Here is a 19,913-nt window from a genome sequence, read left to right on the forward strand (position 1 = left end):
AAGGGAAAAGAAAAAGAGAGGGGAGATATAAACGTTAAAGATAGTTAACACATCAGCCAAAAAGTTTTAACTTTCCAGAGATGCATACTGAGATACCTACATTTTTATGTAAAAATTTGATGTTAGTATAAATAATTATGATGGCTAACTATAATAGATAGGAGTAATTATTGGCACAATTTTAAAGTCATAAAATAATACAGGGTTTAGTACAGGATCTGTGAAACATTTGTGAATGTTGTCTATTTAAGAAAGAATAATTTGAGGAAGAGTTCTCATTTCAGTATTGGATTTAATAATGTATCCATGAACTATGTATATACTTAGCACTTGCATAAGCGTATATATTTGAAAGTATAATATTTATAGGAAAAATTTTGTCATTCCAGTTGTTATTTTTGAGGCAAATGTGTATTGTTTAAACATGCTGCCAAAAGTACATAGTTCTCACAGGAGATGGACCTAGTTTAATATAAAGGTTCCATAGCATTTGTACATATATAGTTTACAAATCGTTGTTAAAATATTCTGGTTATGCTTTGAATTATGCTGTATAAAGTATTCTTTCTTTTAATTAGAGAAATATAAATCAAGTGCAGGTTGAACATATCTGTTTCTCTTATACTAAAGATTACTCTGTGCTTTTGTATTTTTTCAGGTTTAATGATATCCATGTACCAATCCGCCTGGAATGTGTGAAATTTGCTAGCCATTGTCTCATGAACCATCCTGATTTAGCAAAGGACTTAACAGGTAGTTTATACCCGTAATGGCAAATATTCCTTGGTGCTCTTTGGAGAAAAAAAAAAAGGCTTTATGTATAGGACAAAAACCTTCTGTTTTGTACTTTTTTTGTGATTTTAGTGGGTGAAGTCTTCAAATTCACGTAGTTACTCTCTGAAGCTGGAATTTTGCCTCCTAGTACATAGGCTACAATCACGTACATAAAAAGTAGTGTTATCAGAGGCAGTGTTGGTTTCTTAATTTAAGAACAATTCTGAAAGGATTTCAGACATTCGGATTTGAATAGGTCTTGACTTTGAATACATTATAAGACTTCAGTGGTCTTTAATATTTTGAAAACTTATGTGAGAGTCATTAATTTATGAACTAACCATGCTTAATGGAGATAACTTTCCTGAAATCTGTAAATTCATAAGGTATTTCACTTTTTATAGTAATGTGAATATTATGTATCTAACTGTTGCCAGATATGAAATCATGAAATAGTTCAGAAAATATAGATGAATATAGCAGCCACTGTCTTCCTCAGAAATGTTAGCATTTTGCTGTATTAGTTTAGGAGATTAAAAGAGAAAAAGAAAATACATTGTAGATACAGTTGAAACACTTTTCACAAGGGTTTCTTTTTTCCTACTTTGAGTAACTTCTCTATTAAATTTGGTCTACAACCTGTTCATGTTTTTCTATCTATGTTGCATATGTACGTATGTATAAATTATATGTAGTATTCTTAAAGTGATTTAAAAATTTTATTGAAAATGTATATTGAATTTGACATAGTTGAACTTATTCCTATGATCTTATTTTGTGTTTTCTATTTTACACACCTGTTCTTTGCTTCTCTTATTTCTATTTTTCCTCTCATCTGCTCAGTGTATTTTCTTCTCATTTTTCTGTTTTTATCCCCATGGGCCTGAAAGTTACATTCTCCTTCATGCTTTCACCGCATTGTTGACTAAGTCTAAAGTTAATCAGAATACTAGCTTCTTTCTGAGCAATCAAGGACCCTTGAATACTTTAACTCTGAGCAGTCTCTTCCCCAACTTTCATATTATTGGTTATTATTATTGGGTTGGCCTTCAGGTTTTTAACTTAAAAATAAAACACATACTTTGTATTTACCAAAAACTTTATTAAACTTTATATTCACTGTGAACTTTATTAAACTTCATATTCACTGTTTCGTTTCCCAACCTTCTACCATTTTTCAGGCAACTTCATAATTTCATCTTCTCAAAACTTTATCTTTTTGAGCAAAGAACTGTTTCAGGTGCCTTTTACAGTCATCCACAGAATTGAAAATTTTTTTTTGTAAAGACTGAAATAAATGGAAAACCAAAGGTGCAATGTCTGGTAAATAATGCAAGGAATCAGAACTTCCCAGCCAATCTGTAACAATTTTGACCTGGTCATCAAGGAAGCATGCAGTCTTGCATTATCCTGATGGAAGATTGTGTTTTCTGTTGACTGATTCCAGATGCTTTTTGTTGAGTGCTGCTTTCAGTTGGTCTAATTGGGACCAGTACTTGTTGGAATTAATTATTTGGTTTTCTGGAAGGAGCTTATAATAAAGGACTCCCTTCCAGTTCCACCATATATACAGCATCACCTTTGGATGAAGACTGGCCTTTGGTGTCTTGTTCTGCGATTTCTTCTGTTCTATATTATTGTACAGTATCCACTTTTCATTGCCTATCACACATACTGTCTTTCTCACTGTTTGAAATAATTCCATTTGGTAGAGAATGTTCAAGGTGGAGGAGCTTAGGACCTGGGCATTGGTTTTATGAGCTTTTACATTGTATTTGTTAACTGTTCATTTATTGAGTAGTAAATCCATTTACAATCATAAGCACTGTGTGTTGTTTATAGACATGGCTATATATGTTACTCCAGATCCGAACAACAAAATTATATCTTACTAGTCTTCTAATTAAAAAGCTGAATAATAATTTATGTTCACTTGTGGTGAAAGTGAAAATGAAGGTGCTCAGTCTTGTTCGAGTCTTTGCAACCCCATGGACTATAGCCTGCCAGGCTCCTCCATCCATGGGATTTCCCAGGGAAGAGTACTGAAATGGATTGCCATTTCCTTCTCCAGGGGATCTTCCCGACCCAGGGATCGAACCTGGGTGTCCTGCATTGCAGGCAGACTCTTTACCATCTGAGCCACCAGGGAATATATTCATTTGTGGTACCTCTTCCTTAAGCCTAATATATCATTACTGAAGATCGTTCATTTTTCTTTCAGTTTTCTCAGTGCCAGATCTGAACTCCCATGTTTTTTGCTTTAATATTCTCCCCCAGTCTCTCATAATTGCTTAATGTTTCATTTCTTCTGTCATCCCTTCGGTCTTTCTTTTAGTTGAGTTAAGTGGAATTGTCTTATGCTCTTTCCTGTAATCCTATTTTTTTGCTGCCATTATCTTAATTTAATCTTTCAATAACCTCACTAAAGGTTTGCTTAGTTAAGGAAGATAGAAACTTATATTCTCTAGTCTTTTCCCAACAGAACCACTTGACTTGAATATTTTAACCATTAAAAAAAAAAGTGAAATATTGATATACTTCTTGATTCATTTATGTGGCTTGTTGAATTAATGAGCCTAGGAACTCCTAAGTCATCCACCCTGCCCCATATAGATGGGGAGGGGATTTACTACTCAGTTGCATGTAAACTACTGTATTTTGACTGAAGGACTAACCCTTCCTTCTTTCTTCCTTTCTGTCTCTCCTGCTACTAATATTTTTTGAAACATTAAACTTTCTACTTAGGTTTTGTTTTTGTTGTGGTTTACTTTCAAAGGTCTTATGCAATCTTTTAAGACATTTTAATTATCAAAGTTCCATTTTAATAAAATAAAATTTTATCTTTCAGAGTATCTTAAAGTGAGGTCACATGACCCTGAAGAAGCTATTAGGCATGATGTTATTGTGTCTATAGTTACAGCTGCTAAAAAAGATATTCTTCTGGTCAATGATCACTTACTTAATTTTGTGAGAGAGAGAACATTAGACAAACGGGTAAGTAGGAATAATAATTACTAGTAGGTTTGTATTTTGAATACTCGAAGTTTTAATAGAGTTTCACTTGCAAATATTGAGATTTAAATGAAATTAGCTCTTTTTTTGGGGGGAGCATTTTAATACCTAAAATAATGTTTATAAGAAGGTTTTACATTTTGTTACATTAAATTTTGTTCATATTATTTGTTCATCCTCAAATGGGACAGGTCTAAGTGGTAGATTAGTCAGATATTTAACCTGTACACTAATCTTAATAAGTGACTTTGTGAAGAATTCTGACACAACTTCTGTTTTTCCTTTCATACGGGTATCAATTCATAGTCCTCTAGCTGATTGTATTATAATTTCTATGGAATAGAAAATAAAAGATGTTTTCAACATGGCAAAGCTAACCCGAGCAGAGCAGCATGCTTCTCGCCTACCTTCCATGACCCCAGACCTTCTTCCTTGAGCACCAAATAGCTCCACTCATTAGTTAGTGGCTTTCGAACAGGGGACTAACTGTGTCTTGATATGTTTGTATTCCTTGTTGCCTTGAATGTATTCGGTGCTTAGTGTTTCAGTGAATATTCATTCTCCCCTCCTCCCCATTGCCTTTCCTTCATGGCATGGATTTTATAGACTTAGACTTAAGAGTAATTTTGGTGAAAGATGAAAATCTTTGATGTATTTAGGGGTTAATTGGCAAAGAAAGCAGGAGGCTTGTTGGTAGCTATGAATAACTTTAACCAGGCAAATACTTTACAACATTTTGACAGTTGCTTACAGGGTTGATTGTGCTCTCTTCATCATTTAATTCTCTCTTTGATCATGCTGGTTGTGGGTGGATAATAGATGGACAGGAGTTGCATGGTTTTCTTGTGAAATCTGTAGGTATTCAGAGCAACTTATAAGTTTAGACTTGTCTTTATTGAATATATCAGTAGGGTACTAAACAATGAAAAGGCCAAAAGTTGTAAAGGAAGAAAAAGAGGTTTGCATCATGCTAGGGTGACAGCCTTCTGAGTAATCTTTTTCATGGTCAGAGTTCGTGTGTTGTTGGGATCATGCTTCACATGTGTTTGATCATCGTGTTGTGTTCATTGTAGGACTGTTTGGGTCATTCTGTATATATTGAATACCAAAATGTTGTTAAATGTATTTACATTATTGGCAGTATTACAATTTGCTCTGTATCTTTAAATTCTCCCTAAAACACCAGTTTCAGGAGCTAGAGGTAAGATGGGAAATTGGATATACAGTTTTTACAAATGTATTGAATTTTGAGTAAAGCTTTTGAAGTCTTTTATTTCAGTGTGTATGCAATGGATGGACGAAATAAGGACTATTCTTTACTGTAATTAAAAGAGAAACCAAAAGAAAAATGTTGCTATGACTGCAAAGGAAAAATGAATAGTCTTTGCAGATTCGTGAAGTTCTAAATATTACTAACATCCTACTGATTACAGTGCTGTAAAAGTTAAGGTTAATCTCATACCGAGATAATTAATGTTAGCTATATAGCAGATACGTACTTGTTTAAAAAAATAGTTGAATATGTTATTCTGACACCTGAATGTCTTTCCCAGGTAAATGAACCACTAATGTGTCTTTACATTCAGCATCTGATAAAGCCACTATTCTATGTACCTTTACAAGTATGTTTAATATAGACCATAATTTGGAAAAATTCTATAAGGAATAGCGCTTAACTGTCTTTGCCTTTTAAAAGTTGGTGTAACATGTTTTCCCTCACTAATTCTAAATGACATTAAGTAGATTGTGATTGAAATTTGTTTTTAGAGGTTGGTAAGGGTCCAAGATATCAAAAGTGAAATTGCTCAGTCGTGTCCGACTCCTTGCGACCCCATGGATTGCAGCCCAAGAGGCTCCTCTGTCCATGGGATTTTTCCAGGCAAGAATACTGGAGTGGGTTGCCATTTCCTTCTCCAGGAGATATCAAATCATTAAAATTATTTATATATTAATAGATGTCTATGCTTGATGCAGTAAATATTAAAATGATAGTTGTATTTTTTCATAGTTATTGCAAATTAACATCTAGTAAGTGAGAGTATATGATTAAAGTATATTGTGTGAAGTAAATAAAAAAGGGGGTAACTAAACTTGAAGGAATTAATATAAGGAGGCATTTTTGAATTATTAAAAAAAATGCTTTTATTTTAAGTGGAGAGTACGCAAAGAAGCCATGATGGGACTTGCCCAGATTTATAAGAAATATGCCTTACAATCAGCAGCTGGGAAAGATGCTGCAAAACAGATTTCATGGATCAAAGACAAATTGCTCCATATATATTATCAAAATAGTATTGATGATAGGTAAGTTAAAGAGACCATAAGTAAAATGTTTGGTGCTTTTTGGTATTATATAACTTGTTGAGCTCTTGTTTTAGGTGAACTATTTTTTTTTTTTTAATAACTTTAAACTCCCTTTTTGGTTTTTACTGCAAGTTAAAAATTTTGAGTGACTAGTTGCTTTCCCGCCAAAGCCATAAATGAAGTAGTGATGTACATATAACTTTAGGGATGGATACATCTTTTATGGTCATTTTCATGTACTGTATTTTAATGGAGTAATATTTGAAAGTAGAAATGTATGCAATTATAATTTAAATTTTGTTTCATAGGTAATTGTATTATAAGGATTCACATTGTTTTTCAAATATAAGTAAAATATACACCTTTTATATTTAGGCATTTTAAATAAAAGCAGTTCCTACTTAAGGCTAAAAAATAATTTATAAATTTATATATAAAAACACATTATCTGAATATAGTCTTTGTGTTTTTTTATTCCAGTATATAAGAATAGATCTTGTATGGAACCTATCCATTCTATAGTTAGTAGACTTGTAAATCCTGCTTGCAGTCTGCATTGACTTGATGAATTTTTAGTGGGGTCCAAATGATCTTACCCATGAGGATCAAAATAAGAAAATTAAGAACCAGTAGGACATCTTAGAATTTTAAGAGGTGTAGGAAGTAGAAACTGAGTATCTTAGGTTGATACTATCTAAGAAATTTCACAGTTACTATTTTTAAAAAATTGACATTTTTCAGCTTTTTGAGCATGTGACAATGCACAGAGATTTGCATTTTGATTTGGTAGCTCCCCTTTCCCCTATTCTTTTTGTTCATCTAGGTCATTTTTCATTATGATCACTATGGAAACTCAGAAGAAAAGTATTTCCCTGTTAGTTTTAACTTAGATTAGAATTTGTCACTTGGAAAGTTCTAGTGTAGTTTTTTAACCCTTTATTATTTAGCTAATGCAATTGATCCCCTAGTACATAACTTGCCCAGGATCATGCAGAAGTAGCTATCTTTGCTAGGTATAGGAGTTTTCTTGTATATCCAGCTACCATTTTTTTTGTGGGGTCGGGGAGGCTCTTCTTGTTAAAGAAATCTTTTGATTTGTAAATCTCATCTCCACTCAGAAAGAAGAAGCTCTCTTACATGTATTTTTATATGTTTTAGAAATTTATATACATATATAGTACATATATTTATAGAAATTAATAGAGTACTTTATGTTTTTCCATAGATTGCTTGTTGAACGGATCTTTGCTCAATACATGGTCCCCCACAATTTGGAAACAACAGAACGCATGAAATGCTTGTATTACTTGTATGCCACCCTGGATTTAAATGCAGTGAAGTATGTTTCAAATGTCAAACTCTGTTCTTTCCATCTTTTGCAGTATACTGGATTTTATGGAAATGAAAACAACTATTTTTAATGTCGACAGTTTATGTAATGTACATTGTTTAAATGGTCAGACACAACAGAACACTTGGATATTTTTTCAGAGAGTACTGCTACTAACATGGGATTAACAAGGATTTTTGTAACTAATTGAAAAACAGCTGATTGATTGGGTAGCTTTTAGGATTTAGTTTTTTCTGTTGTCTCAAGAAATATTGATGTATTTTTTGTTTTTTGCTTATATTCCTTAAGGCATCAGAAGGGTCCATATTGTGAAAGTAGTACTTTCTTATTTTTACCTGATACTGATTTGAATTATAGTATAAACCAGTAGGATACATATTTTTGTGCTGCATAATCTCAACAGGTGTTATAGTTTTGCATAAATGTAAGCAAAGATATATTTTTATGACCATGTTTCATTCAAAAAGTGCTTTTGACGGCCTTTGTAAAGAATTGGCACTTTGTACATGAAAGAGGAATTGCCAATTGAATTGTACTGAGGCTTAGGAAATTGAGGCCTGGAGATTGATATGCTCTAGGTTTCAGGAAGTATAGATCCTTAGTATTCTAGTAAATGGGTAACCTAACCCCCAGCTAATGGATTTACAGATGAAGAAATTAGAAGTCTAGGGAGCTGTACCTAATTTTCATTCCTGTCACAGCTTAATGGGATTTTTCACTTCACTTTCCCCATGGAAATTGTTATATGTCTGTTTATATCTTTTACAGAAATGTAGAGAAAAAGATTGTAGGAGGGAAAATGTACATTTCTTAATATCGACTGTATTTCAGGCACAGGAATGTATGTTAACTGTGTCTGCTTTCCTGCTGCAATTGGCAGAGTTGAGTAATTTCAGCAGGAACCTTATGACCCACAAAGCTTGTGAAATTTACCATCTGGCCTTTTACAGAAAAAACTTGGCAACTCCTAGCATAAGTGATATTTTTTCTGTTTTCCACGTGATAAACTGAATCCCACAGAGATCAGTTAACTTGCATAAAATTATGCAAGTAGTAAGAGACAAGGCCAGAATTTGAATTCAGTTCTACCTGGTTCCAAAACTCATTCTTTTTCCACTGCCTATTGTAAAATATGTTTCCACTGTATTTAATTGATTGTAAAACCTTAAATTTTCATATGCTGACATCTCTGAAATTGGAGTGCATCCTTTTCTTCATGATGCAGTTGATGGCCTCTTAGCATGGATGAGATATGATACATATATGTATATCCCTTTTGGAACAAACTATTTTAAGTCACAACCAGTCTAGATGCCTTGACTCAGTTCAGCTGTCATTCATGAGTAGTAATGAATTAGAGACACTTTTAAGCAAAAAGTGAGAGTTCACCACTCATACATAGATCCTACTTGAAAAAATTTCTAAAGAATAAAAAAGGAAACTAAATCCAGAAGGAATAGGATAGTTTTCTTAAACGAGTGTTGGGATCTGTATTAAAAAGTAGATTAGCATCTAGCCTGACACTGAGTCAACCTACAACAATTTGTGAGCTCATGAGAGGCCCTGGGATACCCTTCTCTCTCCCTGGGAGGGGCTCACTGTCCGATAACAACATGTGAAGATGGCAGGTAGTGTTTTGATGTTCTTTCATCGTGTAAGAGTGAGGACAGATATGACATGTTGATTAATTAGACCGGCTATACCTATTAAAAATTTGAGTCACCCCTAAAAAAATTTGAGTGTATAACTTGCAAACCCGTAGGAGCAAACAACTAATGAAACCGTTAATACCAGAAATGGAAAAGAAAATTTAAAAATTTGTGAATAGAATACACAAAACATAAATGGCAATTTCAGAACTAAAATAATATACTGAAAATATATTTTGAGATATACTGAAAAATAATTTCATGGAAAAGCTGAAAGTAAATTCCAATCTGTAGATCAATTGATTTCTAAAAAAATGGTTGGTGAGTGCATGAATACTTATCTCTTTTAAGTTAAAATAAGTAAGGGGTGTGTGTGTGTGTGTGTGTGTATATATAACATTTTTGAAATTAATTTTTTAAATCAACTTTTTGTAAAGTTTCTTTATACGTTCTATAGACTAAAACATTTGTCAGGTATGTGCACAATATATCTTAGAGCTTATAGTTATGTTTTTAACAATGCTTATGGTGTCTTAGCACATATAAAAGTTTTAATTTTAATATAACCAAATATATCAGTCTTTTTTGGTTTTGCTTGTGCTCTCTCTGCATTTTAAAGATTCTTTTCTATGCTGAGGTTAATTTGTTGTTTTATATTTTTGAATAAAATTTTAAAGATTTGCTTTTCAGATTGAGATCTTTATTCTTCCTGTAATTTATTTTTATGCATGATGTGAAATAAGAATCTTATATTATTTTCTACATGGATATTCAAGTCCATTATTCTCTCTAATGACTTCCCTGTAATACCCACACTCTCAAGTTTCTATACAACTGTGTTATCCATTTGTAAGTTCTCCATTAATTCAATTTGTCCCTTTGTCTGTTACTTCCTATTAATCAACGTTTTGAATTAACTGACCAACTATACACCTGATGGTTTTTAACAGTTTATTACTTATTCTTTACGTTTTGTCTGTGGTTATTTTCTCCAAAAGTCTTTACATTCACTGTCATGAAGTATTTTATGCACCCAAAGAAATGATGAGTTTTGAAGCATAGTAATAACTGTCTATGAATCTACCACCCACCCTCTTTCATCCTCCTTTCTCTCAGGAAACCACTAACCTTAATTTTGTGTTTCTCATTTCCTTTTAAAGAATGGTTTTATTATATGTATGTATGTATCCCTTAGTTATATATTTTTTGGTTTTGATCATTTTTGAACTTTACAAAAATGGAGTGATTGTGGGTATACTCTTCTGTGATTTTTTTTTCACACCATTCTATTATGTTCCTAAACTTCATCCACTCTCTCTACAGAGCTTATGGGTCATTCATTTTCACTGAGGTATTGAATTACTTTGTCATTATTCCACAGTTCTATTCCATCATCTTGACATTGCAGATCTGAGTGCATGGAAAGAATGGACAATTGTGTTGTTTTCATTTTTTAATAGTGCAAATAATGCCTCTGTGAACATTTTCCAGTTTAGTAAACATGCAAGAATTTCTCTGAGGTATAGTTGTGAATGGTTCTCAGATTTGACTACATGTTGAAATCATTTGGAAAGGTTTAAAAAACACTGACACATGAATCTCACCCTCAGTTTGTCATTTAATTTGTCTAGTTTGTAGTGTGTGCATTGGGGTTTTTAGAAAAGCATTTCTGGGGATTCTAATGGGCAGACAAGGTTTAGGATCATTGGAGTTACAGCTATGAGTGGAACTGCTGAGGATGCACGTTTCCAGCATTATAAACTAGTCAAATCATTTTCCAATATGATTATACTAATTTATACTCTTGCCAGTGGTTTCTAAGTTTCTCCATCCTCTGTCTGGCATTTTATTTTTTGTGAATCTTTTGGGTATGAAATTTTGTCTCCTTTTCTTTCCATTGTCCTGAATACTAATGATGTTGATGTTTTACTTAATGTTTCTGATTTCACCACAGTGCTCATTACTCTGTATTATAGTGCCTGTCCTACTTCATTCATTTGTATTACCATTCTAGCCCAGAAAGTCATTTGAATTTATGACCTCTAATTAGTTTGAATGGTATTTAAAATAGCTCCTGTGTAACAAGCAGGTTCCTGCTAAGAATTTGTTTGGTAAGGATTTTTATTTATTGAAAGAGCCATATATTTTATTCTGTGATGATGTTCTTTTGGGGGAGACAAAGTATCTTCTATATTTTAAACTTTTTGATATGTACCCACTTTTTGGTCACTAAGTTAACTGAGTATCTTGATGATTGGAGAGGAGAACTGAGGCAGCTTGCGTGCCCTCTGATCATGCTGTGTATTTCCACCTCCTCCAAGTTGCCCAGAGCAGCTGTTATCCACGAGAGTAAGTGGTACTATCAGGTGTCCTGGTGGTGTCTTCTCCTTCCTCCATCAGACTCTCTTCTAGACAGTTCTGTACTGCCGAGTCTGACGGGTAGTTTGCCAGTTGAGAGCAGAAGATTGGAGGAGAGGTTCTCGTCAACATTTGACAGGTTTCTGTGGCTCAGTGGCAGTTCTGTTTCTTTGAAAAGACGCAAACATGTAGTGCATTGGTGCAAATGAGGAGAAGCCCGTGTGAGGAGACTAGTTGTCTACTTAAAATGTCACTTAATCAAAAAAAAAAAAAGTCAACAAATGTAAGAGTATCCAGGCTCTAGTCAGATTTTTCACTTTTATTTAGTGACAGAGCTGGAATTCAGACTAATATTGAATGAATGGATGGATACTTGTCTTCCTAGTATAGTAATACTGCTTCCACTAGTACAATTTTTTTTTCCCTTAAGTGCTGTTTAGAAAGGCAAAACACAAGGACACATTGTCTTTGCTGCTTAATATAATTTGATTAAAATGCTTGAGGGGGTGCCCCTCCTGATTGTTACAGTACAAATTCTTAGTATGTAATGGTCACTTTTTGACTTAAGCTGCAACTGTTATAGTTTATAATAAGCTTTAGAATTACTTAAGATTTCATCTTTAAATTAATAAACAACTATAATAGGTAAGATAATTTCTTTTTTATTTTTCTGCTTTAAGTGAAAGCAAGTTTCAAATTCCAGGGCCTTTTAGGGTTACAAGTAGTGATAAAATGTGTAGGTATGGAGAGAATTCATTGACTTTGGGGTTCAGAAGTAATTTCACAGATAACTGCTCTGTTTCTTTCAAAATTATTGTTTTAATTACATAACTGCTACTTTGCTGTGAGACTTTTTCAGTCCTCTGGATAATGTTCATTTTTCTTTTGATGTTTGCATTCTTGAAATGTGCCTGTTAAACTTTAGGGAACCTTAGTACCTTGAAAACAGTAAAGTATAGGTATTTTAAGATGAAAATGCCCCAGTACTGTTGTTTTGCTAGTACCATTTATAAGGGACTACTATAAAGGAATTTGTGTCCAAATTTCTGCCAATTTATCTCCTTTTTAAAAAAATACAAAAGTACTTTTAAGACACGCTGTTGAGAATGAAAATATTAAGCAGATAATTGCTTTGTCTATCAAAAGAAAATGAATATTTTTACATGGTTTATATATGTCTGCATTAAATTATTGTCTCAGAGCAGTGCTTTGTATGTGTGATAATGGAGTTAATAGAAAGTATGTGCTCAGTTGTGTCTGACTCTCTGCGACCTTGTGGACTATAGCCCACCAGGCTCCTCTGTCGATGGAATTTTCCAGGCAAGAATCCTGGAGTGGTTGCCATTTCCTTCTCCAGGGGATCTTTCTGACCCGGGGATGGAACCCAAGTCTCTTTGGTCTCCTGCATTGACAGGCAGATTCTTTACCACTCGTGCCACCTGGGGAAGCCCCAATAGAAGTATAGATAATTGAAAACAATAATGAGAAGTAGTATTTGGTTTTGGAAAATTTCTTTTTTAAAATTTTAAATATAAATGGTTCTGATATTCTATAACTCAGCATTTAAATAACATTAACTGCTCTCTGTGATTTATATATATTTTATATATAAATATAAATTTCTTATATAAATCTCTTTTTTAAATTTCTGCCCAAAAACAATAAAAGTGTTATGGGGACATCAAAATTTTTGCTGTGTAAGATGAATGTTCACTTATATAACAGTATAATTTATAAATAACTAATAAAGTATATAATATATATTATGTAAAATTATAATATTTTTCTTTCAGGAAAAAGTATCCCCATTATCTCAGAGCTCACTGTTTTCTGTCTGTCTTTTATTCCTTTTCATCCTACCTACTGCAAGATATTATTCCATTAAATATTGCTTTATTTCTCAAGTTTGTAATCACCTCAGTTAATTCCTATGCCCTTGCCTGCAAATGTGTTCCAGTTAATGAGAAATTTTCCCTATTTCTATACAAAAGGAAAAACAATCACCACTAATTCCTTTCTTTTGATATGCCCATCTCCCCAAATGTTATTATCTCTTCTATTTGACTCCTCTCTCTCTCTCCATATATCATCAGTTGCTTAGCCCCTGTAACTTTTACCCTATTTTTGTCATCTCCTTTTATAACCTGAACTTATAGAAAAAAATAATATAGTTGGAATATCCTAGAAGGATTTTTATCCCATTTTGTTATTTAAATTTATGTGTTTATGTTTTTCAGAGCATTGAATGAAATGTGGAAGTGTCAAAATCTGCTCCGACATCAAGTAAAGGATTTGCTCGACTTAATTAAGCAACCCAAAGTATGTTATCACCATTTCTGCTATGTGTTGAACAGCTGTTTCTGGGTGGAACAATTCTGACTCTAGAACCTATGATCTCTAACTTAGAACACTGAAATTTTTAAGAAAGTTACTACATAGAAGAACTTAAATTCACTGTATCTGCAAAAGGTGATAACCAACAGGAAACAGAATGTGCTTCTGTGTACTCAGAATTAAGCCTTTTTTGTAAATTAAAAAAAAAAAATCAATAACTCAGCATTATTGAAAGCATATAAAAAGTAAAATTGCATTTAATGTTGCTGCACTGAAATGCTGCCATCATCTTTGTATAGTCTTGTGGTTATAGAAAGTTTTAAAATCATGTAATTATAGTTTAGTATTTTGATATTTTTACTTACAACTAATATTATGGTAATTTTAATGTATTACCTGGTCTTCATAATTATAATTTAATGGTAGTTATTCATCCAATTGATGTTGTTTGAGAATGTTGTATGTAGGCCTATAAAAGATACAATTCATTGAAAAATCAGTGTGTCTGGTCATTTTAAATTGCATCCAGGGAAAACAGCAGTGTTATTTTTGTTTCTTTTTTGGCACATAGTGGACTCCTTCACCCTTTCCCCACAACATACACTTTCTGTTCATAGGACAGAAGTCAATAGAGTGGAGTTTTTTTCATCTAAGGGAGAGCATCTCCAGTTTTCCTAGGTGTAAATCTTGCCATTTGCCCTAAAAATCAGTGAGCTAACAGTAGTTGTGTGAGTGGTTTATGGTGACCTCACTTTTTTCTTAACCTCTAAATCAGTGTAGTAATAAGACATTTCTTGACCCTTGTTTGCCTGATTGAAGCTTTACAACTGAGTAGTATTTTTGTTTTATAGGCTAACAATTATCTCTTTGTTTATGACTTACTGAACATAATTTAACCTTCTGTGATTCCTGATTATGTTGAACCTACTAGAGTAAGTTTTTCCTTGTTACACAATGACTTAAAATTATTTTAGTAATTCTGCTATTTCAGTACTTCTGTGCGAAGGAGGGAAATTGGAAAATCTCAGTTAAGTTAGTGTATTTCAGCCAGTAAACATTTGTTTTAGTCAGTGTTATAATGCAGTGTTAAGAGTGTTTCAGGTAATAAGCTCTAGATAAAGTGCCCCTCTTTGTCACCTAGAGACATATTAATTTACTACCTCTAAAGTTGCAAACATACTATTTTAGAATGTGAGATGGTCTCATTTGCATGTGTATAAAATTATTCCTGATTGAAAGCATTATTAAAGTCATAATAGCAGCCGAATAACATTTTAAGTGTATAGGTTGTGTGTTGAGCAGTGTGATGTATGAGACTGTAATCAAGAATAGCTTTGTTGACTCTCACTCTCCCTTTAAAATTTATTTAGTGTGAGCTTCTTCTCTTTGCTTGTTCATAAAAACTTGGCAGGGTCTCATGATATTCCTGTTCAGTCTAGGAATAAAATACAGTCTCAATTCAGTTACAGTGTTTTATTCCCTTCTAGTTTGCGGTATTTTCCTTTAAATTGTCTTAAAATAATTAACATGGTATCTAAATCAAAGAGAGAATTCTCATTCTTGTGTGGTGGGGTTGAAGAAGAAACAGAATGGAGGAGGATGGTACTCTAAAGCGGCATTGTAGTGAAAGGAGAATTAAGTCTATTTTTTTAACTTTACAGTATTGTATTGGTTTTGCCATATATCAACATACTTAATACTCACTTTATGTTGAGAGTTCTAGTAGATGTTATACAGTTAAAGTTAGAAAAAAAAACCAAAGCTGTGTTTAATTTTTGTCTGTTTATAATTCTGCCTATTTATCAGGAAGACTCTTAGATATTTAATATTTTTCTTTGACTTCTTCTTTATTCCTTCTGATTAAGATAATTTTATTCTTTCTTAGCAATGTAGCCCTTCTACTTATTTCATTTAACTTAACTGATTTGCTCAGTGTCTCTCAAAGTGACTTGCAGTATTGTACTTTGTTGGTGATGTTTCTTTTCATTAAATAACACTAACCTGATGCAGTGAATAAATAGCTAGCATTCTTAGAAACATCATTCATACCCATAACTTTACAGAATATGTTACATGAAGCACAATGTAATGAAGACATTCATTCACTGAAATATTATACTACACTGATGCAGCATATAACTAGCCCTCTTGGAAAAATCTTTTGTACATGTTAGTGGTATCTTAATTGTCTTCATCTAGCGTCTTCCCAGTGGCTTCCTGACTTATGTGTCATAATCCTCAGGCTTAAATACCTCAGTTCAATCAGAATTATATACTTGTCAGTTTTTTGCTTGAGATAGACTACAAATGTGAAAACCAACATTTCCAGATTACTTTGTTCCCCTTTTAAACTAAGTTGTCCTGTCCTTTGAGTATACTTAAGAAAAACAAAATACCTCTGTGTCCCAAAAGGTTGATGCAGCCGTCATATCTTTTTTTTTTTTCTTTCCCTTTTGGGAGGATGACAAAACAGGATGAGGGAAGAAGTGACGAGGGTGGATTATGACTTCGCTTCTTTCATTCAGTTTATCGGGGGTTTAAACATGTCTAAAGAAGGAGCATATACTGGTGGTCCGGGCGTGGGCCTAGAGTGTGAGTGGGTTATGCTTAACTTTCTGAAGAATATAATGAAGATTATTGTTAGGAGATTTTAATTTTGCATTTTTTTGTGTGATTTTCAGACAGATGCCAGTGTCAAGGCCATATTTTCAAAAGTGATGGTTATTACAAGTAAGTTACTTAAAATATTATATGTAAAATTTAAGGTTTATTTGAGATATTTCTTTCTTTGGTAGTATAAAATATTCCTCAAAGTTCCATTTTAGGCTATGATAATATAGGAAAAGATTAACGTTTTTTAGTTGATTTTTATTTTTTTTCTTTCCCCCAGCATACTCAGCTTTCCTTTTTTTCCCCTTATTTTCATTTATTTTGCATTCTGCACAGAATTATTTTGTGTTTTGGTATGAGCAAGAGCTAGATAAAGGTCTTATTGCATAAATTTATTTTTGAGAATTCATTCAAATTGCTATGTAAGCTTGCTGTTAAAAACTGAGCCTGTGCTTACCTATTGTTTGCTCTAATGTGAATCTCTCTGAAACTTTAATTTCATTGTGAGTCAAAGTTTAGAATGAAGGATATACTTAATAACTGCAAATTTTTTTTTTTGAAAAAAAGTTAATTCACTTTTTTGCTTTCAAATAAAATGTTTTCAAATAAAACATTTGTTTTATGTCAAATAAAATGTTATTTAATTGCCTTTAACAGGGAATACTAAAGGGTTGTGTAGCATGTTTCCTTTGTTCAGGGCAGGGAAAAGTAGTTTTTTTTGCAGGGCACTAGCTTTTTCTCTCACCTCAGAGATCACTGTGTACAGCATGAAGGCGGAGGGAAGATCAGGAGCAACCTGGGGAAGTGCTTGCACTGAGCTTCCACTCGGCTAATGAAGAGATCTTAGGTGGATTTTTGAGATGTTAACAAATGTTCCAGGATGTATGTGGAAGTATGCTAAGACACTAAAAAAGAATAGTAACCTAATTCATTGGGTATTAGACTAAGTGATAGAAACTCTGGCATGAGTAGAAATTTCACACCAAAATACCTTGTAGTCCTGAGCAGTTAAATTAGTTTTCAGTCCCTTCGGATAACTTAAAGCAAGTGATATCATGCTATTGCTTTTAAATAAGTATTTCTCTGGTTGGTTGGCTGTGGACAGTATCCCCTAAAGGAGATAATCTCCTGTAGTCTTTCTGTTTTAACTTCGTATCCATTTTCTTCCAACAAGTACAGTATTTCCCAAATTCTGCTCCAAGGGATATTAATATCCTGCACGTATTAGTAGTACCATCAGAAAAAAAAGAGTTCCAGTGGTCAAGTATGTTTGTAGAATCTTGAATTAAAGGGATTTTTTTGTTGCTGTGTTTCCCTTCCTCCTTTTCTCCTCTCTTTGCTTCCTCTCTCCCTCTCCCTTCACTTTCTTTTCATTTTGTTTCTTAGGTGATATGCTTTATTGTAGCCTTAATATGATGCTGTGGAGGGTCTGTAAAGTGACTTTTTCCAAAACTGTTGATAAACAGTACAGTAGAATTTTTGTGTTATGGAAATAGGGAAAGGTTACACAGTCACATAGTTGGGGGGAGGAGATTAGTTCTTACCATGTTCAGTCATGTAGCCAAGATATAAATGGAACTTCAGAGTCATATATGAACTTGAAGACTGCATTTACTGTATTCATATTTTAAGATTCAACAGGTTTCTGTTACTTTTATTAGAGTCCATATTTCTGTATTACCCTGTTTATTAGCAGGGTTCTACCTAGTCTGGTTCTCTATTACAGTTGTGAGCAGCCAGAAAAATGATGTTATGATGGATATTTTGTTAGCTTTCATAAGTGTTTTGGTTAGTGATGTATTAGGAGAGCTGTATAAAACTAATCTTTGATTCCGTAAGAGCTCAGACTTTCTCGTGTGGTAGTGGTATATCTGGCAGTAACACCTGGACCATGTTGTTCAGCCTGTTTTGGTACCCAGCAGCATGCGTGTGTGCATTTTCTGTGGATGTTTTAACAGTAAACAGTGCAGAACAGGAACATAGTTTCTTCAAGGTAAATCTTACTGATCTTGATCTCTTGCTGTGAATCACAAAAGAACAATGTATGTACAAGCTCATGGGACAGTAATAAAATTGGTATTTTTCAGGTTGACGTTTAAGGTCTTCAGATATTATACGGAGTTATTTGTAATTAACCAGTTTGATCTTTCTCTGGATAGGTGGTCCTTCACAACGATTTTATTTAATGTTCTAGGAAAAAATTTTTACTTGTGAAAATTCACTGTTAAAGGATCTGTATAATTTTATCTCATTAAATTAAATGAATTTGTATGTTAGGATTCTTCATCAAAGTAAAGAATGAAAAATGTTGCTCTTTTATTATTTAAGGAAATATCTAAAATTGTATTTTAATTTAATTTAAGGAAATTTGCCGGATCCTGGTAAGGCTCAGGATTTCATGAAGAAATTCACACAAGTGTTAGAAGATGATGAGAAAATAAGAAAACAGTTAGAAGTACTTGTCAGTCCAACATGCTCCTGCAAACAGGCTGAAGGTTGTGTGGTAAGGAGAGAAATTTAAAAGAGTTAATGTTTGGTGATAAGTCACTTCAGTCATGTCTGACTCTGTGCAACCCGGACTCTGTGCAGACTGTAGCCTGCCAGGCTCCTCCATAATGTTTGGAGAAGCCCACAAATCCTTTTTTGTCCCCTTTTGTAAAATAATTTATGTTCATTATGTAAAATTTAGGAAATATCACAAAAATAATAATGTATTAAACTATAATTACTCTATAGACACAGTTGTTAATGTTATGGTGTATGTTCTTCTAAAATAAGATTATATTATACAGAGCTTTGTATATTTTACTTTTTCATTAGTCTTTTACTGTATTGTCTTTAGTAGCAACATAGCACACCATTGAATATATGTGCCATAATTTATTGAATGGTCTCTACTTGTGTTACACATTTAAATTTTTTCCCAGTCTTTGATTAATGTAAAAAATAAATAATCTTTATAGCTTAATAATTTTACACAATCTTGATTTCTTTTCTTTAGGATAAATTCGCTATTGGCCAGTATCACTGTTGGAAACACAAAACTCAAACAAAAACATTATTATTTTGATAGCATTTATAAAATCGGTTGCTAATCATATGAGCACTTTTTCTCCTTGGATATATTAGTCATTCTTATTTCTTTTGTAAATTTTGTGTTTTTAATCTGCCTACTTTTCTAGACTATTTGTCTTTATCTCATTGGCTCGTTAGTATGTCATGGCGTTGTGTGTTAATTAGGCTGCAGGTAGTTTTCCATCAGTTGTAGTTTAGCCCTTTTCATTTGTTTATGATGCCCTTTACATATGATAGTTTTGTTATTTCACTAAGTTTGTTAGTGGTCTCTTCAAGGTTTTTGCCTTTGGAGTCTTGCTTATGAAATCCCATTGTACTGCAGGTCAATGACAATATTTACTTATGTCAGTATTATTTAATCTGTTGCCCGTGTATCTTCCTAAATTCTTTTATAAAAGATGATTCTTGGCTCCACCCCAGATTGACTAAATGAGAATCTTCACAGT

General features: G+C 33.0%; 1 protein-coding gene across 3 annotated transcripts in view; it reads left to right on the forward strand.

Annotated features, from left to right (window-relative positions):
* PDS5B (PDS5 cohesin associated factor B) overlaps positions 1-19,913 on the forward strand; it is a 182,073-nt gene that overhangs the window by 92,107 nt on the left and 70,053 nt on the right. For all 3 annotated transcript variants that reach the window (XM_044927354.2, XM_044927352.2, XM_044927353.2), the window contains exons 10-16: positions 659-753; positions 3,623-3,768; positions 5,939-6,090; positions 7,316-7,429; positions 13,686-13,767; positions 16,464-16,512; positions 18,756-18,895. In XM_044927354.2, coding sequence (XP_044783289.1) covers positions 659-753; positions 3,623-3,768; positions 5,939-6,090; positions 7,316-7,429; positions 13,686-13,767; positions 16,464-16,512; positions 18,756-18,895 — 778 coding nt within the window. The remainder of the gene's footprint in view (positions 1-658; positions 754-3,622; positions 3,769-5,938; positions 6,091-7,315; positions 7,430-13,685; positions 13,768-16,463; positions 16,513-18,755; positions 18,896-19,913) is intronic.

Source organism: Bubalus bubalis, chromosome 13 (assembly GCF_019923935.1).
Source record: "Bubalus bubalis isolate 160015118507 breed Murrah chromosome 13, NDDB_SH_1, whole genome shotgun sequence".
Lineage (NCBI taxonomy): Eukaryota > Metazoa > Chordata > Mammalia > Artiodactyla > Bovidae > Bubalus > Bubalus bubalis.